Here is a 24,148-nt window from a genome sequence, read left to right as displayed (position 1 = left end):
ATTCTCATCTTGGGCATTTTTTTTACAGTCAGCAGGTTTTTACTTTAGTTGAAGCCTAAATCAGCTTTTGTCATGACAGGAAGGCATTTCTTATTCTATTAGTCAACTATGTTTGAGTTTCTAAACAAAATAATTGGAAATAACGTTACTTGATTTAATTCATATCAAGCGAGGAGCATTTGACAAATTAACACATGGAAGAGGTTTTGAAATAGTTCTTTATTTTGAGGGTTACTCATGGACATTCCTACTCTTTGAAAAAGGCAAACGCATCCATCTGCATTGTTGTATAACAGTCTAGAAAGGGCAATTCAGTTAACTCCGGCTGAGCTCACAGACTGAGTGCTCAACAACAAATGGCAGGCATTTTACTGAATTTAATACAGTTTCCCAGTGGAAAGTGTTCTCATTCTACAGTTAACAAATCAAACATATTCAGAGTTGAAGTGATGGGCAGGGGCAACATCGTCCCTTCTACCTCCTCTGTCAATTTGCCCAAAGGAAAAAACTGCTATTACAATGCTAGAAATACATTCAACTTTGCCAAAAACTGAGTTGGCACACACAAAGTAGCTAGGAGAATCATGGTTGACCCGAATTGTGACAGTTAGGACTAGCAGTGTTATGATAGGCATTGGAAGTGCTCATCTTGCTTTCCCAAAAATATCCAGCAGAAGTCACAACAGAAGGGTCAGTCTGCCATGTGAAATATAGAAAATCATGGAGTGCTGCATCTGCCTTTCATTTTGTTTAACATATTATTCCATAGTACAACTGCTTCAAAAATAGATCGCTTCTGCCTCACGTCTTGACAAAAATTAACTTTGGCCCACGTTTTATTCAATTAGTTGACACGCTTTATACATAACTGTGGGAGCAGGTTAAAGTTAATGGCGTGTTATCGGACCTTTTCCCAATTGAAAGAGGCACCCGGCAGGGTTGCCCTCTCTAACCCTTCCTATTCGTCGTGGCCATAGGACAATTCACCAATTGGATTTGTAGGGATGGCCAGCTTACTGGCCTCTGCGGGCACAATGGCGACGAGGACAGAATATCACTTATTGGTGATACTAGGTTTGATGGAGGCCAATCTAGACTGTGTGGCCAAAGACTACCCCCCATTTCCGCACATATAGTTTCTCAATACTTCAGTATGGCCAGGCACAACAATATCATATGATAGAATGTCTCATCCTGGGTTGCACATCTGGTACAATGGGGAGATCTCGCTCTATCCATGTGCCACAGCCATGTCGGGGAATAGTAAAATCCATATAAGTACTTAAGCTGTATAAGGCGAAGTTGGAGGGGCCTTACTTGCATAAGTCTCTGGGTTCTTGGTGGCAAAGAGAGACCTGGCGAGACAATGGAGGGATGCCAGGGAACCTGCACTCCTGGAATGGGTAAGGGGTTGGACTTTTGCGCTAAAGTTGAAGAGCTTGTGTACAAGGCATGAGAAGCCACTTAAATATATAAGATATGGAAATACTGGTGGGTTTACTCACAAAGCTGATGCCTCTTTAAGCGGACTATATTGTACGTTGTGGATGCTATCAAGAGACTGATTGTCGGAAATGTTTCATGATGTAACGCAAGTGGTGTGCTGTCTGTTTGTACATTGCTCACTGCTGTTTTTCATGGCAATAAAACGAACAAAAAAAGTTATTAAAAAAATAGATTGCTGCTATTCTAAGGACAAAAACATGTGAAGTTACCAAGACACACTTTAGATCGCCTATCAAAATACAGTAAAAATATAGGACAGACATAACAATCCAATTAAGAGTGCACCAAAATGTTCTGAAATGTCTATGCATGATTTTTGATCAATGACACTTCACAATTAACCCCGAACATCACACACGACAGGAGCCGTCAGGAAGCAAAAAAACCATTTATATAAAAATAAAAACTAAGATAGACTGGACAATCCTGACACAAGTTTGAGAGCACTGTGTGCAAGCAGACATATTTGTAAGAGCAGATAAGCTTACCCCTTCCTGCTTGGTGAAAAGAGTAAGGCACTCACTCAAGGCGGCACTGGTTTCTTTAGATGCTTCAGAGACTTCATACCCTTTTTGATGAACGGAAAGGGGTATTTCTGAAAAAGAACCAACATGCATTTGTCACAATCCAGATTCCCACTTTAAGGGTGACCAGAAGGTAGATGATGACCGCTACAAGAAGGGAAGTTAGCTGGTGACTAGGTACATCATATACTGGCATGCTGAGTCATCCGAAATACACTTTCAATCAAGTGATAGTTTTATAGTTAGCCAAGTAATGGAAACTTTTTACTTAACTGTTAAGATCTGTTCATAGCATCCTGCTCCAGCCCTGCCAACACACCCACCACACACAATCATGCTGCATAACCGGTTGCTCTCTTTCCTCCAGTTATGTCCCTATAGCGGTGCCTTCATTTCTTGGTTCACAGACCCGAGCCCTGCTCCTTTCGAGCCGTGGCCCAGCTCCATTCGAGCAGCATGTCCTACTCCGAGCTCATCGTGGGTTCGCTGTGCAGCTGTACCATAGCAGCATTTTGACCTTTAAGCCAGTGTCACCGACTATCATAATGGTACTTGTTCATCCTGTCATGTTTGCTTGTATGTATGTCACTATATTAAGTTGTATAAGTACGGTAACACATAAAAGGAAAAAACCTCACTAAAAAGATTTTGAGAAAAAACATCTGTTCGTAGCATGTAGTGCTGTAGATACACATGCTCTGTATACTCCTGCAATCTACTATTGGGCTTAGATGTTTTTAAACTTATTTTTCCCTCTTCCAAGAACTCTTTTGAATCACAAGTTATAGTGACTTCTCCCTTAGTTGGCAATGTGAATGGACACCAGTTGCATTGTTTTTTGCACGGCGGGTGCGTGTTGATATGGAGCAATGAATAGGGACAGAACAGTGGCTATTAAAGTTATTTACAAAGTTTAAATATGTAGTTGAAGAAGTGTACATCTGCAACAACCAAATGCTCCTGGGGAGAAGCATGTGAATCTACAGCACTACATGGTAAGAACAGATACTTACACATGCTCTGCATAGACTGTAAAGCAGTACTCCACATAGCCGGTGGATGGTGGAGAAGATTGAAACCAAATCCTTATAATAGTCTGACCAACTTTAGCTTGTTGGCATGGAAAGGCATCCACACAGTAATGATTCATAAACGCATGAGGAATGGACCATATCTGCCTTCACAAATGTCAGATATGTGGATATTTTCCAAAAAACACACAGTGGTGCCTTTTTTACATGTGGAGTGTGGTCTAGGCAGGTCAGGCAAAGTTATTTTAGCCTTAATGGAATAGGCTTGAATGAATTTGACAATGTTGTATACCCAATTTTAACAAAGTATGTTCCTAGTAAGGATTAGCGAAAGCATCAAAATGTTGCTGCGTCTTGCGAAAGGGTTTGGTCTTGTCAAGGGTGTGAAAGGCCTCTGGTATGGAGTCCGGCTGAGGGAAAAAGGGAGTTCTATGGTCTGGTTGAGGTGGAAGGAGGACGCAATCTTTGGAAGAAATCTAGAGTTAGTCCTGAGGACCACCCTGTCATTATGAACATGGAAGACGGTACCTCTAAAGTGAGGGCCTGCAGCTCACCAACACATATTAAGAATGTAATAAGGACAAGGAAGGTGACCTTCCATGAGAGGAACCGTAAAGGGCACATGTGTAGTGGATCCAAAAGGAGGGGCCATGAGTCTATTAAGGACCACATTAAGGTTTAAGAAGGGGACAGGAGAAACTCTGGGTAGGATAACCCATCTGAGTCCTTCCATGTAAGGCTGAATGACAGGGATTTCGAGTGTTCCCTGTTTTGCCTGTAGGCTATAATGGAAGCTAAATGATGGTATATGGAAGTGGAAGGTAGGCCTGATTTTTCTCAAGTGGAGGAGGAACAGATGATGTTCTTGGCCACAGGTTTAATGGGGTCCAAGTGCTTGTAAATGCAGTAATGGGCAAACCATTTCCACTGGCAGAATAACAGGCTCGCGTAGTGGGCCTGCGTACTTCCTTGGGGATGGCCAAGCATTCTTAAAGGTAGCTTCAGATAATCAAACTTTAGGGCCGCACAAGTCAAATTACTACATTGAGCTGCCTGGGGTTGGGAGGCCTAATTCTGCTTTGGTTCCAAGTGAGAATGTCTGGCCAGTAGAGTAGCTTGTCGTGGGAAACAAAGGACATCTCTAAGACGGTCGAGAATCAGGGTTGTCTGGCCCTTGTGGGAGCCATCCAGATGAGAGTGAGACATATTTGCAGAAGCTTCCAGACCATACACAGAAGGGGTGGGAGAGGAGGAAACAGAGGCAAAGAACAGTAACCAATTCATCCGTAGAACACTGCCCATGGATTGTGGGAGTGGGAATTTTGAAGGCGGAATATTGGCATTTGAGTTTTGGATGGTGGCCTAGAGATTGACCTCTGGGATCCCTGAACAGCAGAAGTATGGGAATAGTCTTGTATGTGGAGTTCTCACTCGTGGACTTGTTGCTGCATCCTGCTAAGCAGGTCCTCAAAATTGCTGTCCACTCCCGGCAGCTGTTCGACCAGAAGATGTTTCCATTGGTGAATCGCCCAACTGCGGAAGAGCTAGCTGGATGGCCAGGAGCTTGAGGTAATTCTGTGGAAACTCCTCAGTTGCGGTGACCACAATCCCTTAACAGTCAGTTGTTGAAGAAGTGCTTCCAACCCTGACAGTGAGGCAACCGTGGTGATGGCCACCTGCGGAACTGGGTCCGTGAAGGGCCGCTCTAACAAGGGATTATTTCACTTCAATCACTGCAGTGAGTGATGGGTGCTGAACCGTTTCAGTACTAGGGCTTCCAAGTGAGCTTCCACCTGTGACCATTGGGTTGATCAGCATTATCGGAGCTCTTTTGTTTGGGGAGGTTCCCCATCACTTACCAATGTAGCTTGTGGTATTAGGACAGCAGGCCAACTGAGTTGGGAATGCTCCAATGTGAGGCTGCTTGCACTGCTACCCGCTTGCCCACTGCTGTCCCAATACCACAAGTCACAATGGTATGTGATGGGGAACCTCTCCAAACAAAAGAGCAAAAAATGGAGAGAAAGGAAAACTCAAGACTAAAAGAGTCTCTGATCGAGAGCCGCCTTGGAAACTCCAGCATGCAGAACTGCAGACCGTGCACGTTCTCGACGGTAGTGATCAAATCTAACCAAGGCTCTCCCCACTGCTAAAAGAGACTTTGCACCACATCTGGATGGAGACACCATTCATGATTCGCTAGGCATCTTTGGCTGAGTTTGTCCGTCCTGTCCTTCAGAGAGTTGCCACGTGTTGAACCACAAGGGATATGCCCTGCCATTCCAGCCAAATTCAGAGACACAGGGCCTCTGGACAAAGGGTCCACAACCTGACCCCGCCCTGTTTGTTGCAGTACCACATGGCGGTGGTATTTTCATGAACACCCACACTAGCCTTCCCTTGGTTTAACTTTGTTTTTATTGTTTTCCACAAATATGCAGTTACAGTGCATCGTTTGATCTTTGTGAGCAATACAGTTCAGATCAGAGCATTACAAAAACAGTTCACATATTGGCAATTAAACTCTAGTCAGTTACAACTATTATAGTCTGCCTGTTACATGGACTGCTTAAGCATCATAGCATATTTTGAGTTCTAGCAACTTGCTAATTCAACATCATAACATGTAACATTACTTCCTACACCCAGCACATTTCAGCAGCATTACACATTTCCGCATGTGTCACACCCGCAACCTCCACCTTGCCTCCGTACCGGACCCAACATGTCATTACAGCAGTACACCGTGGGTAACGAGTTTCCCATTTACGTCCATTTATAATAACCTATAGTTTAGATGATACAACCCTGGTGCTTGGGGGTCAATTATATGCTGGGAAGGGGGAACAGAGAAGACATTCGTGGGTCTATATAGAGTGTACTGCCACTACCCTGCGCACTCTATCCTATGGATCCTCTCCACTATCTTGCCCGTTGACACTCGTGGGTGTACCCAGTAGAGACTGCTGATGGCTGCGCCAAGCTACGTGAAAGTCTGAGAGTATCGTGTCCCACGCCGCTGCTATCAGTTGTTTGCGCAGTCCTCTAGCATCTTCCCGGTGAAGAGCCACGTTTTCCGCCTGTGCCCAACATAGCAGGGACTGATACCAGGCTTCTGCTGCCATAGGGATAGGAGACTTCCAACGGCAAGTGAGCAGCCGTTTGGCCACTATGAGTCCCAGATCTATGTACCTGGAGTTCACCTTGTGTTTCTTGGATATAGGGTACAATCCCAAGACACACTGCTCCCACGTCCAGTTCAACACCTGCTCCGTACACTGAGCCAAGCAGCTGGTGACCACACCCCAGTAAGCATGAATGATAGCACAAGACCACAGCATATGCTTTAGGTCTGCCCCCACCTCATCACTCCTCGCGCAGTTGGCATCCGTTTTGCCAAAATACCTATTAATACGTTCCGGTGTCAAATAGGACCTGTGAACGATGTAATACTGGATGAGTCGGAATCGGACATTCCGAGGTATGCGCACGGACTCTCGAGAATACTTTCCCAGTCCCGGTCAGCGGCGGGCTACTGCATGTCTGCGTCCCATCGTGCTCGGATGGATAGCAGTTGTGGCGCCGTGTGTGTGCAGAGAGACTCCACGAACCATTTTGTTAAATGCCAGCCTGTGCCTAGCTCATGCAGATATTGTATAGTTAAGTGGGTATCAGCTATCTGCATGATATCGCCCCATAGTGCCTTAAGCGAACACACCAAGGTGGCGTGCAACAGGAATTGGCCCTGTGGCAAATCTGCAGCTTCGGCCAGATCTACGAAGAGAAGGAGTAGCCCATCAGCATATAGATCAGTCAGTGTCTGCACCCCAGCTTCTTCCCAGTGTGCGAGTTCTGCGCTGGCTATTGCCCGGAGCGTCCTGAGGGTACCCAGTATTGGAAGGGATGGTGTGTATGGCGTGATATGGCGCATGATGTAAATACTGCACCGATAACATCAATACGCCACTCGTACCAGGAGCTGGGTAGGCACACCACCTGTCCGGCCCAGGTGAAACAGCGTCACAATCTGGGCATGAGTGAGCTCAGGGTCCTGCATCGCTGTGTCCGTCAGCTGGCGTGCGGCAATCCAGCACACCACCCATTGAAGTTGCGCAGCCAAGTAATACTGTTCCATGTGGGGTAGTGAAAGACCACCCTGGCCAGTCGACGGGTACATTCTAGCAGTGACACTCTGCTTTGTGTCCCATGCCATATGAAGTGCCGCATGTCAGACGCCAAGATTTTAAAGAACAGTGGTTGAGGTGCAATGGCAGATTTGTGAAGTAATAAAGAAGGCGTGGCACCATTTTAAACAGCACAATTCTACCCATGACCGCCAGCGGTAGGGTAGACCAGAACGACATCTGCGCTCGCAGCGCTGTAACAGCTCGGGTCAGGTTCCCCTCTAGGAGGTCCTGTGAGTCCCTATAAATCAGGACCCCCAGATGCCGAAACGCTTCGGTCTGCCAGTGGACTCCCTTGCCATTGATGACCAGGTGTGGATCAGGGTTAGATTCTGCGAATGGATACAAGCATGATTTTTCCCAGTTGACCTTTAAACCTGACACTGAAGCGAACTCTAGGAGCTTGGTCTCAAACGCTCGATGTATTAGCCCCACATCTCTGAGATAAATCAATAGGTCCTCGGCATACAAGAAGACAGCATGTATACCAGTCAGCTTGCGTTGAACGAAGTGCCTCCACTAGAGGCTCGATAGCAAGCGTGAATAACAAGGAGGAGATCGGACAGCCCTGTCTCGTACCTCTTTCAACGGGGACATCCCTCTTGCTGTGGGACGCGTATATAATAACTTAACCAGGTTCAGAAAGGCATCACCCAGGTCATAGCGACGCAGTGCAGTGAACAGGAACTCCCACTCCAGGGTGTCAAAAGCCTTTTCAAGGTCCAACACCAGGTATCCAGCCTGCGGCCAGTCACTCCCAGAATAATGCACCACGGGAAAGAATCGGTGCAGATTTAACAAAGTAATCCGTGCAGTCGTGAAGCCATTTTGGGCCGCGTGCACCAAATGTGGCCCCAGTGGGGCCAACCTGCCAGCATTTTAGCAAGTATCTTATAATCTGTATTGAGTAGTGCTAGCGGGCGATAGGACCACAGGAGTTCCGTATTGCTGTGCGGCTTGAGCATGGACACCAGCAGGGACTCGCGAAGAGTGCTTGGGAGAACGCACGACTCCAGCGCATTCTGGTACATTGCAAGAAGGCGCGGCGCCAGAACCTGTTGATAGGCCTTATAATATTTAGCCGGGTATCCGTCTGGCCCCGAAGCACTGCCAGTGGCCAACGAGCCGATGGGTGCGTGCACTTCCGCGTTGGTCCGCCGTGATCTGCCGTAGAGGGGTAAAGGGGCGAGAAATGCAGCTATGACTGTCGGTGCTGCACAAGTTTGTGACTGGTAAATGCTGGTGTAATGTCCGGTGAATGCACCATGTATGCCATACTGTGTAGTGAGTACTGTTCCCTCCGCAGTCCTGATTCTCAGTGTTAGAAGGTGGTTCTGACACTATGGGCCGCCTGGATTTTTCGCTTTTTGAGCACCTAATTGTTGAGCTTTTACTGTGGGGGAGCCTCATAAGTTGGGACTGACCCACAGTGAACTCAGGATGTAAGAGACTGCATGGGGATTTTACCGGTGTTCCCCTGGCTTGGCCAGGCCACTGTTCAGCAGCAGGAGTAAGGGACACCGGGCTGGTTACATGCAGACACATGTGTACATGCGTGTGCACATGTGTACGGGCTGCGCAGGGGAGATTCCTAGTGTGCGCAGTCCAGGAGCAGCTACAAAGTGAATGGTGTGGTAGGACTTATGCAGTATTGGGTGGTGACATGGAATAGGCTTTATACACTGGAAAGAAACATGGCAGGGAAAGTCAGTGTGTCTTACTGTTTTTTCACTTCATTACTCCCCTATGGGAATGTGGGGCCCATGGCTAGATCAACTTCCATTAGGCCTACAGATTCCAGACACGCACTTAAGTCCAATGTAGCTAATGTGAAAATAAGTATTCAGCAGAGTCCAAAGTCATATTTGTACTGCTTTTGGGTCATCCAGAACGGTCATATTTCTCTGAGCCAGCCATGACCAGACCCAGGCTGAGGGCTGACCTCAGCTGGATGGATTGATGACCTTTCTTCCACAAGCGAGGGCCTCCTCTCCATGAAGAGATGATGGGTGGGGCTACGGGATCATCCATCACTAGGTGCCAGGCACCAGGCTGCACCAAGGAGGGAAGCCAGCGTGGGGGGGATGGGGCTTCAGACATGTGGCTAGAGACCCTGGACAACGCCATTTTGACAAACCCAGAGGCTGGACAAGGAGGGAGGGGGCAGGGACGTGATGTGTCGCTGTTTGATAGGACCAACAGAGACTTCCTGCCAGCCCCCTACTCAACTTTTAAAAAGTGCTTGCACAGGAAGAGAAGCTCTCTCTGGAGTGTGGTCTGCTGAGGCTGAAGGTGCTGGAGCCTGGCGCAATGGGCAGTTGGAAGGAGAGACCTCCTGACTGCCCCCAGGACCCTATCAGCACCAGAAGAAGAGCCCAGGACTGGTGCACAGAAGTAGGTAAGTAAGTAGTAAGTAAGTAATAGTTTATTAGCATAGTTAATTAAAACCATTGCAATTCATCCTTAAAAAGAAATAATAATAAAAAAACACTAATGTGTACACAATACATTATTCATCACTTAATAAAATTACATTCACGTAGTAACTGCATTTTTAATTCCTTTTAAAAAGTTCATAAGATTTTATATGTTGATAGAGTTAAAATAGTAAACGTATTGTTCTAAATGTCCTCTGTGTTTTATGGCAAGGGGACAAATTCCAGTATTTACTCTTCTTTCACCTTCCATAGTTGATACAATGTAAATAGGGATCTGCTTATTTTAAGAGCCTCTAAGAATATGACGGTCGGTCAATTTTCTGCATCTTTGTTTCTACCACCTTCAAAAACTTCACAAGGCTACAATTCAACTGCGGGTCACTAGGTGTAAAACAGGCAAGAACTGCCTGCCTTCGTGAGCGTATTCCACGGTGGTTGAAGTGGTGTTTCAGTAACCGTTTCCTTTCCTCCAACAGCTTCTCGCAGGAGCACAACAAATGTTCCATGTCTTCAGATGCCTTGCCACATAGGCGACAGAGGGAACCCCCATTAACCCTCAGCCACCGCGGAAAGTGGAGTGTGCATGGTAACACGCCTAGTCTGTATTTGAGGAACTTCAGTTTTATATGACGTGAGTAGCCGAGGTCAAGGTAACTCTGATGGCCTTGTTTGGAGTAGGAGTTTAGGATGATCCACCCATGTGACCTCTTTGCAACACACGCTTTATCTTCAATCCATGAAAGATGTTTTATTGTTCTCTTTACTATTCTTTTGATCGTGGTGTGATTGGTAGGAGTATTCCACAGCTCCTGTAACCCTAGATTCACTAGGCTGCTTTTCAAGTATTTGGCAGCTGGCGATGCCGGATACCGTTCTAATTCTGACCATAAGTAGCTGTTTAGGGTTCCTTCATTTGCCTTACGGACTTTATCCCAAGTCATTATATATGCACCTTGTCTTGCCAAAGACTGCTTCTGTCCTCCAAATTCCAGCCTGAGTTGGGCCGGAGAGGTTTGTTTTGGCAAGCTGAATATGGTTCTGTATGCTGATGCCACAGTTCTGTCTAGGGTCGCCGCATCCCTACCTCTCTGTACTTCGCTCCCATAAGTAATTGTGGGCAGCAGTTTAGCTCTTATAACTTGTGCCAGGGGCAAGAGGGAGGGACTGGTGAGCTTACCATTTAATTTTTTTAACGAAATAGATATCGCAATGCCTTTTCCTCTAATGCTTGCTTTCTGAGCGGTAAATTGGCCACCATTATCAATTTTGACTCCCAGGTATTTGTACACTGTTGTGTCTTCAATATGGTTGTTGTTCCAGAACCAGCCATAGCTGAATTTCCTTTTTTTATTAATTGACATAGTTTGTGTCTTCTGTAGATTTATTGTCAGTTGGTTATCATCAGAATACAACCGAGTGGCATCTAGGAGGTTTTGTAGCCCTATTTTTGTTTGACTAATTAACACTATGTCGTCCGCATATAGTAATGATGGTAATGTTTGGCCTCCTAGTTTCGGTGCATGGGAATTGCAGGTATTTAAAATCGGGGTTAAATCACTTAAGAATAGATTAAAAAGGGTTGGAGCCAAGACACATCCCTGTTTTAAACCCTTATTAGTTGGGATGCGTCTGGACAGATGAGATCCATCACCCAACTTAACCTGTATCCAGGTGTCACTGTGCAGGTTGATAAGTAGATTTAGCAAGGGCCTCGGATCCCCCACTTGTTCAGTTTAGACCACAGGAGATTTCGATTGATGTAATCAAACGCTGCCTTATAATCAATAAAGCACAGATGGATTGGCATTTTGATAGTTTTCGCTTTATCGATTAACATGCCCATCGTCAAGATGTTCGTTGTTGTCCCAACATTTTTAGCAAAACCTGTTTGATTTACAGGGATTAAGGAGTTTTCTGTAGCCCAGAGCTGTAATTCTTCCAAGAGGATCCCAGCAAAGTACTTGGCCTCATTATCCATAAGGGCAATCAGTCTGTAGTTGCTTGGTTGTGATTTATTACCTGATTTGAGTATAGGAGAGATAATTGAGCCCTTCCAGGAGGCAGGTAATATATTGAACTGTATTATTTCATTAAATAATGGCTCTAGTGCTCCAGCCCATTCCCTATCGCTCTGTTTGTAAAGGATGGGAGGTATACCATTCGGGCCGGGTGCCCCTTCCCTTCTTCCCTTTTTAATTTTTGTCGCATGATTGTCTTTTGTAAGTTTATTTCTCTTGTATTCATGATTGTATTGCCACAAGCTTGTTTATGGGAAGTTTCACACAGTGTTGTTAGTTTATTGCCCTCATTTCCTATCTCAAAGTCAGAGGCCTTTTGTTGTGAAAAATGATCTTTAAGATACTTTGACCATGCAGCTTCGCTAATATTAGAGGATACTCCATCATGCACAGGATTTAAAAAGGAATTAATTGATTTCCAGAATTTCGCCCCATCGTTTTGTTTTATGTCAGCCTGTAGTTTTACCCATAAGCTGTCCTCCATTTCTTTATTTGCTATCCACTTTGTTTGTTTTAAAGAAGCCTTCAGTTTCTGTAAGCGGTCTTGTTTCACCGTGTCGCATGAAGAGTACCTAAGTTGACGCATTGTTCGGTAGATACATTTCTTTATACATTTTATCTTCACTTGATGTTCCTTTGTGAGCGAGGTCATATTGTTATCTGTCCGTCTTGATTCAAGCTTCGGTGTTGTGGAGTAGCCTGCCATTATTTTGGTAAAATACTCCCATTTCTCAACCTCGCTTGTTCCAATTCTTCCCTCAAAATGCAGTATCGTCATGTCAAGCAAGCTTCCCTCATTTATTGCAGAATATTTAATCCTTTTATAGTTGACAGTATAAACTGAGTTAATAGGGACCAAAGACTGCTCAAATTTGGGCTTGCAGATATTCAGTGTGATTTCCTGGGGGCAATGATCACTATCAGTTTTTTGCCCTATTTTGAAGGAGATTACATGGTAAAAGAGAGATAGTGACATAAACGTGTAGTCCAAGGTTTTACTAACCCTTGATGAATGAAACGTGCATGCTGGTGGAGTATCTTCAATGAATCTTCCATTTAGTACTCTAATGTTAAAGGACTCAAGGTTCTCTAATGCCTGTTTATCAAATTTAGTACATATTGATGTTTTTGAGAGCGCTTGGTGTGGTATATTCCAGGCAATGTCTTGAAGGTGATTTTCATCGTCTGATGTGTTCCCCATCAGGTTTAGATTAAAGTCACCAGTAAGCACGACATCCATATTCGATGTTTTAATTGTAGTTTCCTCTAGGTAACTACATAGTTCATTTATTACCTTAGTTTTCCTTTTTGGGTGAACGTAGGCGTTAATTAGAGTTAGATTAGTGCCCCTCTTGCCATGTTCCGAAATGAAAAGATTTAATATCAACAGGTTGGGATTGGGTGGTCCAAGTTCCTTAATCTCGTGGGCACTTGCCACTGAAACATAGGTCACAAGGCCCCCTTGGAGGTGGCCATATTTTGCAGCTCTCACCGCGCTTGTGTAGAAACGCAAAAAACCAAGCAGGTGCGGAGGTTCTTCTTGCCAGGTCTCTTGAAAGGTCACGATGTCAAAAGATCTTATATAGCTAACAAATTCTTGATCGCTCATTTTAGATGCAAGGCCGTTGACGTTCCATGAGCAGATTCTATATTTATTGTATCCATTCAATATAGGGAGATCCATAGTTGGTCATTTTGCTCGATTATTAATTGTTCTGGAAATCCATCTCAGGTCAAAGAGACCTGTTGATGTACCATCTGAGGTGTGTCCTGTGGATTCCTGGTCCTCCCTGATTCTTCCTCCAGAGTACCCTATTGCACCTCGGAGTACTGATGTTCCAGATCTAATACCGCAATTCGGTGCTCCATCTCTTCCTGTGGGGATTAATAGATCAGGATATTTTGGTTTTATATAAGGGGCAATTAAAATACCCCAGTTTTTGAAGGTTTGGCTCTCAGCCAATATGTTCTGTGCAACTAAAGAAGTAGTCCATGTTGCCTTTGTTATTTCCACCTTCGAGCCTGCTACTGCAGTGAATTCAATGGAGGCTAGATCCAAGGTAGTCACACTAGCCAGAGATGGAATGTGAGATAAGAGTCGTAAGATGTTCCCTCTGTTCAGTATGTCATGGCTTCCTTTCGAAATGTACTCCGGGGTGAGCCATACAATATTTGCTGTTGTATTTCTAATGTCTTCCGGCTTCCTATTTGTAGTTTCGGCAAATCCTTCATGTCCTGGTCCGGTTGCTTGCATTTCTTTAGGTAGAGCTTGGTATAAGGAAGATTCCACTCCGATACTCCCTTCATCGTGTGTTATCTGTTGTCCTCCTGTGGTTGTTATTTGGTTCCACTCCCTTTGTCTGATTACTGGTAGTTCAGCTCCACCACCACTTGGACGTTCATTCATGTCTATTTTTGGAATCATTCTTGGTTGTGAAGGTATTGATGTTTGTCTGCTTTGTTTCGATAAGTGCACATCTAACTCTTCCATAGCTCTCCCCGTTTTGTTGGATGGGGGATGCTGGGGTATTTCGCTCCCAGACATTGCTCCACTCTTTTCATTAGGAGACCTTACAGAGTTGGCAATCAGACCGCCTTGCATGCTATGAACTAAATTTTTTTTTTTTTTTCTTAGTTCCGATCTTGGTGAAGAGAGTCTATTTATTTTTTCTTGATGAAGAACTTCTCTTCCTTCTCTATTGTCAGTCTCCTTAATAGACTCGGTGTCTTCGTCGTCAGTTTGGGTGTTATTTGGGCCATCTTGGTTGGATAGCGATGATGTCCCAAAGAGATGGCTGAATCCCGCTCTATCCAGCTTTATTTTTTGGTTCCGGCCTTTGCGTTTGTTTGCCCTCCTTTGCTTTGCGTTTAGATGATTGTCAACCTTCTCAATTTGTACATCTACAGGCAGTCCATTATCCGCTGTTCTTGTCTCTTTGGCCTCTCCTTTCTGAGTCTTGTGGATCTGTTTCTCCGATACCACAGTGTGAACGTTTCCAGTAATTACAGGAGATGCCATGGTTTTTATTTTGTCTTTTTTGTTGGTGGTGCGGCATTCTTGGGGACGCTTGTCTATTTGTCCGTTGTACCCGTGACTTTCTTTTCCTTGCGATGATGGTTTTATTAATGTACATAGATCACTCAGCATTGATGGAAGTGTGGCCAGTTTGTCAATTATCGGGCCGCATCCGCAGCCCTGATACTTGCTTTGAGCTTGATCCTGTTTGTTTTGTAATAATGCATTTAGTGTACCCAGTTTCCCATCGATCGCAACCACAAAGACCGCCAGTGTGTCCAAGAGGGTCAGTTGGGTATCCATCTTATCTGACTGGTAGTGCAAAGCTTCTACCAATAGTTGGACTGTTTTTAGCAGACTCTGCCATGCTGTGTCCTGGGTAGCATTCTTTTGTGTTTCCTCCTTACTGTCTGTTATAATTATTTCATCACAAGTTTCCGTTGTTTTTCCTCCCTCATATGGGTCCTGTTTGTATTCACACATTTTGTCGTTTGATTTAGAGTTGAGCCCGCTCCCATTTTTTTCTTCGGTATAAGCAGCCAAGAGACCTTCCCAGTCCTCCGAGCCAAGGTCTGAGTCGGTTTCTATTTCTTCTGCTTTCCCAGCTAAGTTAAGTCCGTCCATTCCAAGGTCTACAACCAATTCTATTCCTTCTGATTTCTTATCTATATTTGGATCCAAAGTTGGACCCAGAATTCGATCTTTGGTTCCTCCTTCTCTGATGGGTGACTCTAGCTGGGAGTTTAATATCACGTCAGTTAGAATTGGGGTTATTGTTTTTTCCTGTATTTCCCCCTTCCATTCATGATTGGGGTTAGTATGCCTCAGCAAGGGTTTTTCATGCGGGCTTTTTTGGCTGTGAATTTCCGGTGTCATAACTATTGCACAGTTGCCAAATCGGTCTTTATTTTTTCCTGGTCTGTTAACACTGGTCCAGTCCAAGCTGGTTACGAGGTTGTCCTGGATTCTTTTTTGGGCGTCATCAACCCTTTTTTTTGCTTCACATTGTCTGTGAATTTGGATGGCCTCGTCTTCTCCTTTTTGTATATTATTTGTGGTTTCAAAGGTCATCCATGTTTTGTTAGATTGCGGGGTTGAAGTTACTTGTAAAGGGCTGTTAACTGTTCTGCTGTTGTCTCTTTTGTCACTTTTTTGGTCTGGACTTTCACCTTTGTGAGTTGAAGTCCGCTCTTTTGTAGTTAATAATGGTTGTTTTGATTGAAACGGTTGAAGAGGTGATTGGAGTCCTGGTACTTCTTTCGTATTTGATAGCAGGACGTCCCCCACATTTTTTATGAAGCTGAATTTTGTAAAAATTTTCGGTTGATGTGAGTATTGCCTTATTTTAATTTTATTGCTGGTTTCCAATTTTAGTGATTGCCCGCTCTTGTCTAATGCAGAGGAAGCTCTATCTACTGGTTTTTCTATTTCAATAAGTGTACTGTTTTTCAAGCTTAGTTGATCATTTTCTTGTGATATTTCATCCCTTACATCCTCATTCATAGTCGTTTTTCTTTTGTGTTTTTTTTTGGACTCTTGTTTGGCTGTTACATTGCCACGAGTGCGACCTGACCTCATAGTGCCCCCCTTTTTATTATAGTTCCTGTCCTTTATAGTTCCTGTCTTTCTATTCTTCACCACACAGGCAATGAGTTAAGGCTTGATTGTTTATGCCACGATCTAAGACTGCTCCCACGATCGTGCCACCCCCTAAGCCTTCTGTGCACTTCTCTGGCGCTCCTGAAGTTGATTTTGGTATTAAGTTTCCAATTAGTTTGGAGGATTGTCCATTTTCACAGTTTTTCACAGTTTTTTAACTCACACTTTCCTGTAGTTTGTTAACCCCTCCCGTGATTTATCAGTAGTAGGACTCTTTTTCCCGCTCGGCAGTTGCTTAATAGCCCAATGCTTTGCAAATTTTGCTCAGTTCTAGCTCCTTCCCCCTGTGCCCCGTGCCTCCCCACCTCTCCGCCACACCAGGAGGCCCAGCCAACCACCCACACCGGCCCACCTCCAAGTCTGGCCGCTCCGAGAGAGCCCGCTCAAAACCCACTCAGAGCCGCCCAACCGCAGGGCAACCACCGCCAAGAAAACAGCAGGCAAGCGGTGCGGCGTGGCAGAGAAAGTGGCGGTAGTCAGCCTGAGCAGCAGCCGTCAGGAAGTAAGTAATACTGGTAGTGGTGGACGGGATATGGGTCGTCACGAGTCAGAGATTTTATTGCGTCTAATTCCTCTACTGAGGGATGAAGTGTTTTATAAGTTTATAAGTTTATCAACCCTTTCACCAGGCTTTGAAAAACCAACTGCCTTGTCCCTGCTGAGTGCTAGCAGAGGGCGCAATCACTCCGTTCAAACCTCTCCTCCTTCAAGTCAAAGATGTGAACGCCGCAAGCAACCCAGCTGAAAATGCAGCACCCTCGGCATTCCAGGCAACCAGGAGAAGAAACAGGGTATTCAGATGCAATAGGAGGAATGACCAGAAGGGAATCGCCTGGGTAGAGCCCGCACCAGTAGCTCGAGTGAAATCCCCCAGCAAAAATATGCGCAGAAGAAGAAGATGGGAGGGAGGATACCCACGAGCACACAGCCACAATCCCCCAGGAGAAGACCCTGTATGTGCTGGCACTTGACGCACTGCTTGTGGAAGGCTATGCGAATATTGTCAAAATAGCCAGCTTAGGCAATAATGGAGGTCTCCATACAATCACCGCAATGCACTGCTGTTGCGCCTGGGGGCTGCAGTCAGTGATCAGTAGCAATGAGGCAGCAGCAACAGTTCCGTAGACTCCACACACAGAAAGGAGGAAGGGGGGCTTCCCAGCGTGTAGACCACCAGTAAACACAAATACTCACTATTTGAAAGCATGGTGCTTCCCAGCGGAATCAGTCCGAGATACCTGCGCATTGGCGTTCTGTCCGGGCCGGCATCAAAGAGTCTTGGTGAGCAGGACGGGAGGCGGGAGACAAAAACGAGCCGACTTTTCCTCACAATGCAGCAGAAGAGCTTTCAGGCTCCGATGGGTGATTCACTGGGAGTGCAGAGGGGACACAGAGGGTCACCGGTGTGAATCGCCAGCACCCGCGGCGGGGAGGGCTTTCCCGCGCTCACCCACGGAGCGCTGTTCCTGCGCTGCGCCGCTCCTCCTCCGTGCTCGCCTCCTCCGTGCTCGCCTGCTCTCGCCTGCTCTCGCCCGCTCTCGCCTGTTATCCCCAGTAGTGGCCTCGGCCTCAGCTGCCTCACTCACGGTAGCGGCTCTCCTCTCCTCACCTCCCTGCTCCCGCTCTCTGAACACAGCGCACAGCGTTAATTTTGCTGCTGTTGCCGCACCACACCTTGCCTCCGGGGGGGGGGGGGGTCCGGGGGACTCCTCCCTGCTGATAAGTGGGGTCAGAATGTAAGCGTTAGGGCACAATGGTGGCAGCAGCGGCTCCTTGCTGCACTCGTGGGATCGCGGTTTCGCGGCTCTCGGCTTCAGCTTCGGAAAACCCGGTCTGGACTCAAGCACACAGAAGTAGGGGCCGCTGCGCAGGGAGAAGAGAGGCCCAGAAGGAGAGCCAGGCGAAAGGCTGGCGCAGGGAGCCAGTGAAGACAGCACACTGCTGAATCTACCCTCTCAGAGACCCAGAGGGCAGAGGAGAGTGTTCTCAGTGGCTGGGGCTGGTAAAGAGGAGCATGAAGCGCCCCATAATGCCTCGCCAGGCATTTGGAAATCTGCCGTTTTGGTGCTTTGTGGCCCCCAGAGGAGGGGGGTCACTCTCACTTGTGAAAAGGTGCTGGGGGTGCTGCTGAAGAAGTGCAGTCTCCCCCCCCCCACCCCCAGCACAAAGAAATCTGCCGTTTTGGTGCTTTGTGGCCCCCAGAGGAGGGGGGTCACCCTCACTTGTGAAAAGGTGCTGGGGAAGCTGCTAGAGAAGCGCAGTCTCCCCCCCAGCACGAAGAAAAGTCCCACCCTCAGTGTCATGGGGACCTAAAGGAAACTACCCCTCAAGGGCCCAGCTAGCATTTAAACACATTCTAGGCTGGAACTTTTGTTCTACAGCTGAGGGTGTGTAGAGAAGTGCATCATGAAGTGAAGGGCTGAGTTGGGGATGTGTGAAGAAGTGCATCCCCTGGAGGTGAAGTGGTGTAATTGCCCTGAAATGCATTTACTATTGGTTATTTCTTTTTAGGTGGACAAAGTCACATGTGTAAAGTGAAGTACCTATGTAAGCTAAATGGAGTTATGTTGCTGGACCTTCCTGCTAGGGGGTCTGGCTGTATTTACGTAATCCCATGCTTTTACCTGTGATTCCTTTTAAAGTGAAGAGGCGCACTGCAGGAAAAGTGTAGTTGCCAGGAGTACTTCTTTTGAAGGGACTGTAAGTCACATGTGTAAGGAGATGTCATAAGCCAAGTGGGGTTATGTTGCCAGACAGTCCTGCTAGGGTGTCTGGCTGTATATGCGCAATCCTGCGATTTCATCTGGGATGCCTTTAGGGGCTGTAATTGCAATGCATTCAAATGATCAACCAGGGTGAGGAGTAGTCATTCTAAAGTGTGCGTAAACATGGATTCTTGCTGCTGCGCTTAGGTGAAGTCCCCAGACTGCTAGCCCTTAAGATATAGAGGTGCATAATTTATGGTCAGAATGAGATGCTCAGTCAGGGTCATATGTCACCAAGGCAGGTTTACCCCTTTTAAATGCTTGTTGAGGTAATTGGGTGGGTCGCCGCTGGGATGGTGCCAGTGCGCAGGGCCCTCGCTCCAGGTTATGTTCAACTATCTGCATTGGGGGCAAGTTGATGTCCATACATGGGAGTGGTGGTACTAGACCCCACCCCCGCTTTGCGGGAGGGGTGGAGATGTTATGCAATGTCACAAATTAATTCCAACAGCTTATGTATATTTGTAAATTGGTGCATAGTATTGAGAAGTGTGTGTGTTTAATAAATGTACAGACTGGACAATCAATTATTGAGTGTTATTTTTGGCGCACCTGCAAATGGCGATTACTAGCCCACACCACCTCCCTTGAGTAAGCCTCAGACTGCTCTGCAACGCTACCCTCGGAGAGTCAGGCGCTACAATTGGGTGTTTGGTTCCCAGTGAAGGACAAATGTAGTCATGTTATTTATGCAGGCCTCAAAGATGCTGCCTCGTTTTCCAACACTCAGTATAGGCGTCTGCGTGATTTCCTGCCGTATCATGTGTGCCAGCAACCTACCCGCTCTATCCACCGCTGCATGCGTGCTGCATGTGATGCATAATTCAAGCAGCGCAGGCACTCCATCACCTCAGTGTGCTTAGCTCACTGCACGTCAATGTCGTGTTGCACACCATCACCTCGCCCTAGGTCAGCTTCCATCTGTGTCAACGTGTCCTCAATACCCTTTACCTCTACATCTAGCTGTCTACTAATGTTCAAGCTCAGCCCCATGCTGTGACCTCTCACCACTGCCTTGCCCGCATCACACAGGACACCCACATCAGTAACGGAGCCCGTTTTCTGTTCGTGATACACCTCTAATGCTGCAGGCACGGTCTCTCGAAATGGGGGGGGTCTTCCAGTGCCAAGGGGTGTAGTCGCCACAGGTGGGTAATGGGACCACCCACCTCACCCTGCAGTGTCAGCATATGTGGATTATGGCCCGAATGAGTCTTGCCAAGATACTCCGCCTTGGTGCACTGCGGAAGTAGCGGACCACTTGCAACAAAGTGGTCAAGGCGGACATGTAGTCTGTGGGGATGCGAGTAATGAGAGTATCTACGTGCCTGTGGGTGGAGGGCCCTCCATACGTCCGTTAGTCCCTAGCTATGCAGCCATTCCCCCAGAAGCCTGGCGTTCATTGCTGCAGTTGTCTGTGCGAGCGGCGGGAATGATCTATCTAGGGTCGTGTCCAGGACCGCATTAAAATACCCTCTCAGAAGATAGGGAATCACACCACCGTGATAATTGGTTAGTCAGTGTCTGCCAGAAGGGGCCCTGTTCTACATTTGGTGCATAAACGGAACCCAGCAGTACCTGTATTCCATTCAACCGACCTTAAACAAACACATACCGGCCATAAATGTGTATGTCAGTGTCTTCAGATATGAAATGGGTACCTGGTCGTATCCAGATCAGTGCTCCTCTGGCATATGCCGAGTAGCCCGTAGGAAAGACCTGCCCTCTCCACCTCTGCTGTAACCTATGGATCTCCGGCTGTGAGATATGGGTCTCCTGAAGGAGTGATATAGTGGACAAGCGTTATTTCCCTTAGGAGTAACGTCCCCAACTGTGCACAGTTTACCCTCGTGCTCAGAAGGGTTTACCAACTCTGCACCCACCACTTTGAATAAATCTGATTACAAATATACACTCACGGAGTGCGAAGAATCCACATTCCAATTGGATTTCATCTCCTGAAGGAGTGCCACATGCACTGCATGGCGCTTTAAGTATGCATACGTGCCATATTTACGGGCTGGCGTGTGAAGCCCCTAACATTCCAGGTGACTGTTTGTGGGAGGCATAGGTTGCGTTGATAACAATCTAAGTTGTGTGGGTCGGCAGCAGGTGCATAGGAGCAGTTCATACTGACTCCAGACATTACTGAATGCTGCTGTGTTGACCAGAGGTGCAGGAATGCAAAAACTCGAACAGGGGGCAGGAAAGGAACCCTGACGCAAGGTAACTGGGAGAGAGCAGATAAGCAACCTATATCCGCCAAAACTATGAAAAACACCATGAGGCAACACACGGCTAGATACGCCGCTTAGATCTTACTAAAAGGTGGGGTGGGCAAAAGCTAGACATGAAAAATGTGCATGATGGTAGATCTGCACTGTGTACATAGGTATATGAGTCGCTTTGCTACACCCATCGTGCTTCAGTCGTGTGCCGTCTGACGTGTACCTCACCCTGCAAGGGACCGCCCAGCCACTATGCTCCAACCTTTGTACCAGGGCAACCACTGTACATATCAGATTCGTGATGCAAATGACGCATTAGCAGTTAGTATCCTGGTCTAATACTTGCGTGTCCACGAACTGCACCAAATATTTTACATCACATCGTCCGCAGACTGTGAGCGGCTGTGAATTCTCATGAATCGGCCAGCCAGCTTACGAGCCGTCCTCACTCAGTGCCTGCTCAGCCGGGAAGATGAGGGAATTCTTGAAGTTAAGCTCACGCATTCGACGCTTGACAGCGAGGAAGGTACTCCGTTGTCGTTGCACTCCCAGGGCATAGTCCGGGAAGAAGAGGTTCTGCGAGTTGTTTAATCGCCTCCAGTTTTCTGGCCTCGCGGACCACTACATCTCTAGCTCTGAAGTTCATGATGCGAACTAAGAAGGGCCGCGGCCCAGCACCCGGTGGCGGCCGACGTGCCGGCACCCTATGTGGCCTTTTCACCACAAAGAAGGGCAAGAGCACACCTTCAAGCAGCAGTTCTCAGAGTACTCAACTGCATCAGCACCTTCGGCACCCTCCGGCAGGCCCACAACCCGCACATTATTGCGCCGCGAGTGGCCTTCTGCATCCTCCATTCTTCGCTCGAGGAAGTGAAGTCTGGCAGTGAGGTTGCGTATCTCTGTAGACACTGCCGTGGCCACCGAGGAGATCTCCTGCACCTCTTTTTCCAAGACATGGACCTTCCCTGTTAATTCACTATGATCAGCGTGCAAGAGTGTGAAGTCAGATGTAATCTTATCAATGCGGCCTTCTAATGATGAGCGGGTTTGCGTCAGGGTTTCACCTATCTTCGTCACGGCCTGCAGCACTGAGTCTATCTTGGACTCCAAACTCACGGCTCTGGAAGTATCTGTCGACTGACCCAACTGAGCGGGTCCCGATGTCGAGCGCGTGGGAGCCACGCCCGCTCCCATGCGTTGCCTGCCCATCTTGCTTGAAGGGCAATATCTCTGGCGTGCGGAAGGCGGGTTAATGATTTATGTGGCACCTCTGCAGTCCCACACCCAGGTAAACACATCTGTACGGCTTAGTGAGCAACCGCGGGCCTGGCACTTCCTTAGTTGTCACCCAATAACTGAGTTAGTTCCGGCTGAGGTATAAGCCTGTAGTCTTCACTAGTCAGCTCCGCATGGACAAGCCAGTCTAAAATGACTAAGCACCCCATAGATGACATCCTTAATCCAAAGGCATCCACACTTGTAGCACCATGTGGCGCGGGACCATCTGCAGCACACAGTGCGTCAGTTACTCCGCAAGCAGCTGACAAATTGGCACGGCAGCTAGTTCATGAAGCAGCCCGCAACACTCCCACGTCGCACCCACAGCCGTAGCAAAGTGACTCCAATGGTACCATCTCCAGTTACGCTCGCAGCTTGGTCTCCGCTGTCACAACCAGTGTAACTACAGTCTCCGTCTCCATTAATGTTCCACGGGGGACAAAGGAGGGGGGGGCCCTTCGGGACCTGTAGGCGGGCGGGTAACTCTCAGGCAGCCCAAGTCGCAGCAGCCGGAGCTACACAGGCACCCACCACTCTCTTGCATATGGGCGATATGAGAGGGAAGGACAGGCCACAAACGCACTAGTTACCTCAGCCGCAGGGGGCAACCACAATGTGCCGGTCTCTGGAGCGCGGCAGGGAGCTGATTGGCTCCTCCTGGAGCAGCTCGCCACCTCCACACATGGTCGGCCGCAGTCAGGAAGTCGCTCCGCACCCTCCACAGCGCAGCTCAGCTCCGGCAGCGAGCCGCAATGCTACCATCCACTGCTCAGGGACCACTCTCACTGCACACGCCGGACTATACACTGCCCGAGTGCCACGTATCCCAGTGCACTCTATTGCCTTTGTCTGCCGGGTGGGCCTGCAGGTTACTCTGGATCTCCGCAGCGACACCCTGCCAGTCTGGCTGGAGTTCGCCTTCATTTCACCCAGATGGAGAGATTTCGCACTCCATCGCAGAGCCTGGAGCCAGCCACCACCACAGCTTGTCGGCTGACAAGGCCCGTACCCGCGGCCCTCGCTCAACACCGGCGGCTCCACCAAGCCGGAAACGACAGTCGGCAGGCTCAAACTCGCCAGTCGTTGTCTACGGGCAATCCCCCGTCAGGTAGGCCATGGTGACTGAAACGATTGCAATGCTACATACAGGATAACTGTCAGATATGCGGATCAAGGGACGGAGCCTCGCTAAAGCGCGTCCGCCATCTTGGCTACCTAGCCGCGCCCCCCTCCCCCGCACTAGCCTTCCCTTGATGGAGGATGGAAAGGATTTCAATGCCAGCCAGATCGCCCGGAATTCCAGAAGGTTTATGCGGAGAGCCTCTGATCTCAACCTGTCCCAGATAGCTGCCTCATCCCAGGAGTAGCGCTTCTGTCAACACTGTCATATCTGGTTGGGGAAGGGAGAGGGGTCTGCGCTGACCCAATCATGGTTCGTCAACCAACATTGCAGATCTTTAGCAGTTCCCTCCGAGATATGGACTATGTCGGTGAGATTTCC

At 47.5% G+C, this 24,148-nt stretch overlaps 1 protein-coding gene across 2 annotated transcripts in view; it reads right to left on the bottom strand.

Moving 5' to 3' along the window:
• OSBPL1A (oxysterol binding protein like 1A) overlaps window positions 1–24,148 on the bottom strand; it is a 1,951,189-nt gene that overhangs the window by 1,142,541 nt on the left and 784,500 nt on the right. For both annotated transcript variants that reach the window (XM_085605749.1, XM_085605748.1), the window contains exon 15: window positions 1,995–2,101. In XM_085605749.1, coding sequence (XP_085461875.1) covers window positions 1,995–2,101 — 107 coding nt within the window. The remainder of the gene's footprint in view (window positions 1–1,994; window positions 2,102–24,148) is intronic.

This window comes from Triturus cristatus, chromosome 5_1 (genome assembly GCF_964204655.1).
Source record: "Triturus cristatus chromosome 5_1, aTriCri1.1, whole genome shotgun sequence".
Classification (NCBI taxonomy): Eukaryota; Metazoa; Chordata; class Amphibia; order Caudata; family Salamandridae; genus Triturus; species Triturus cristatus.
Note: the sequence above shows the minus strand (reverse complement) of the source record. Positions and strands in the feature narration are given on the sequence as shown.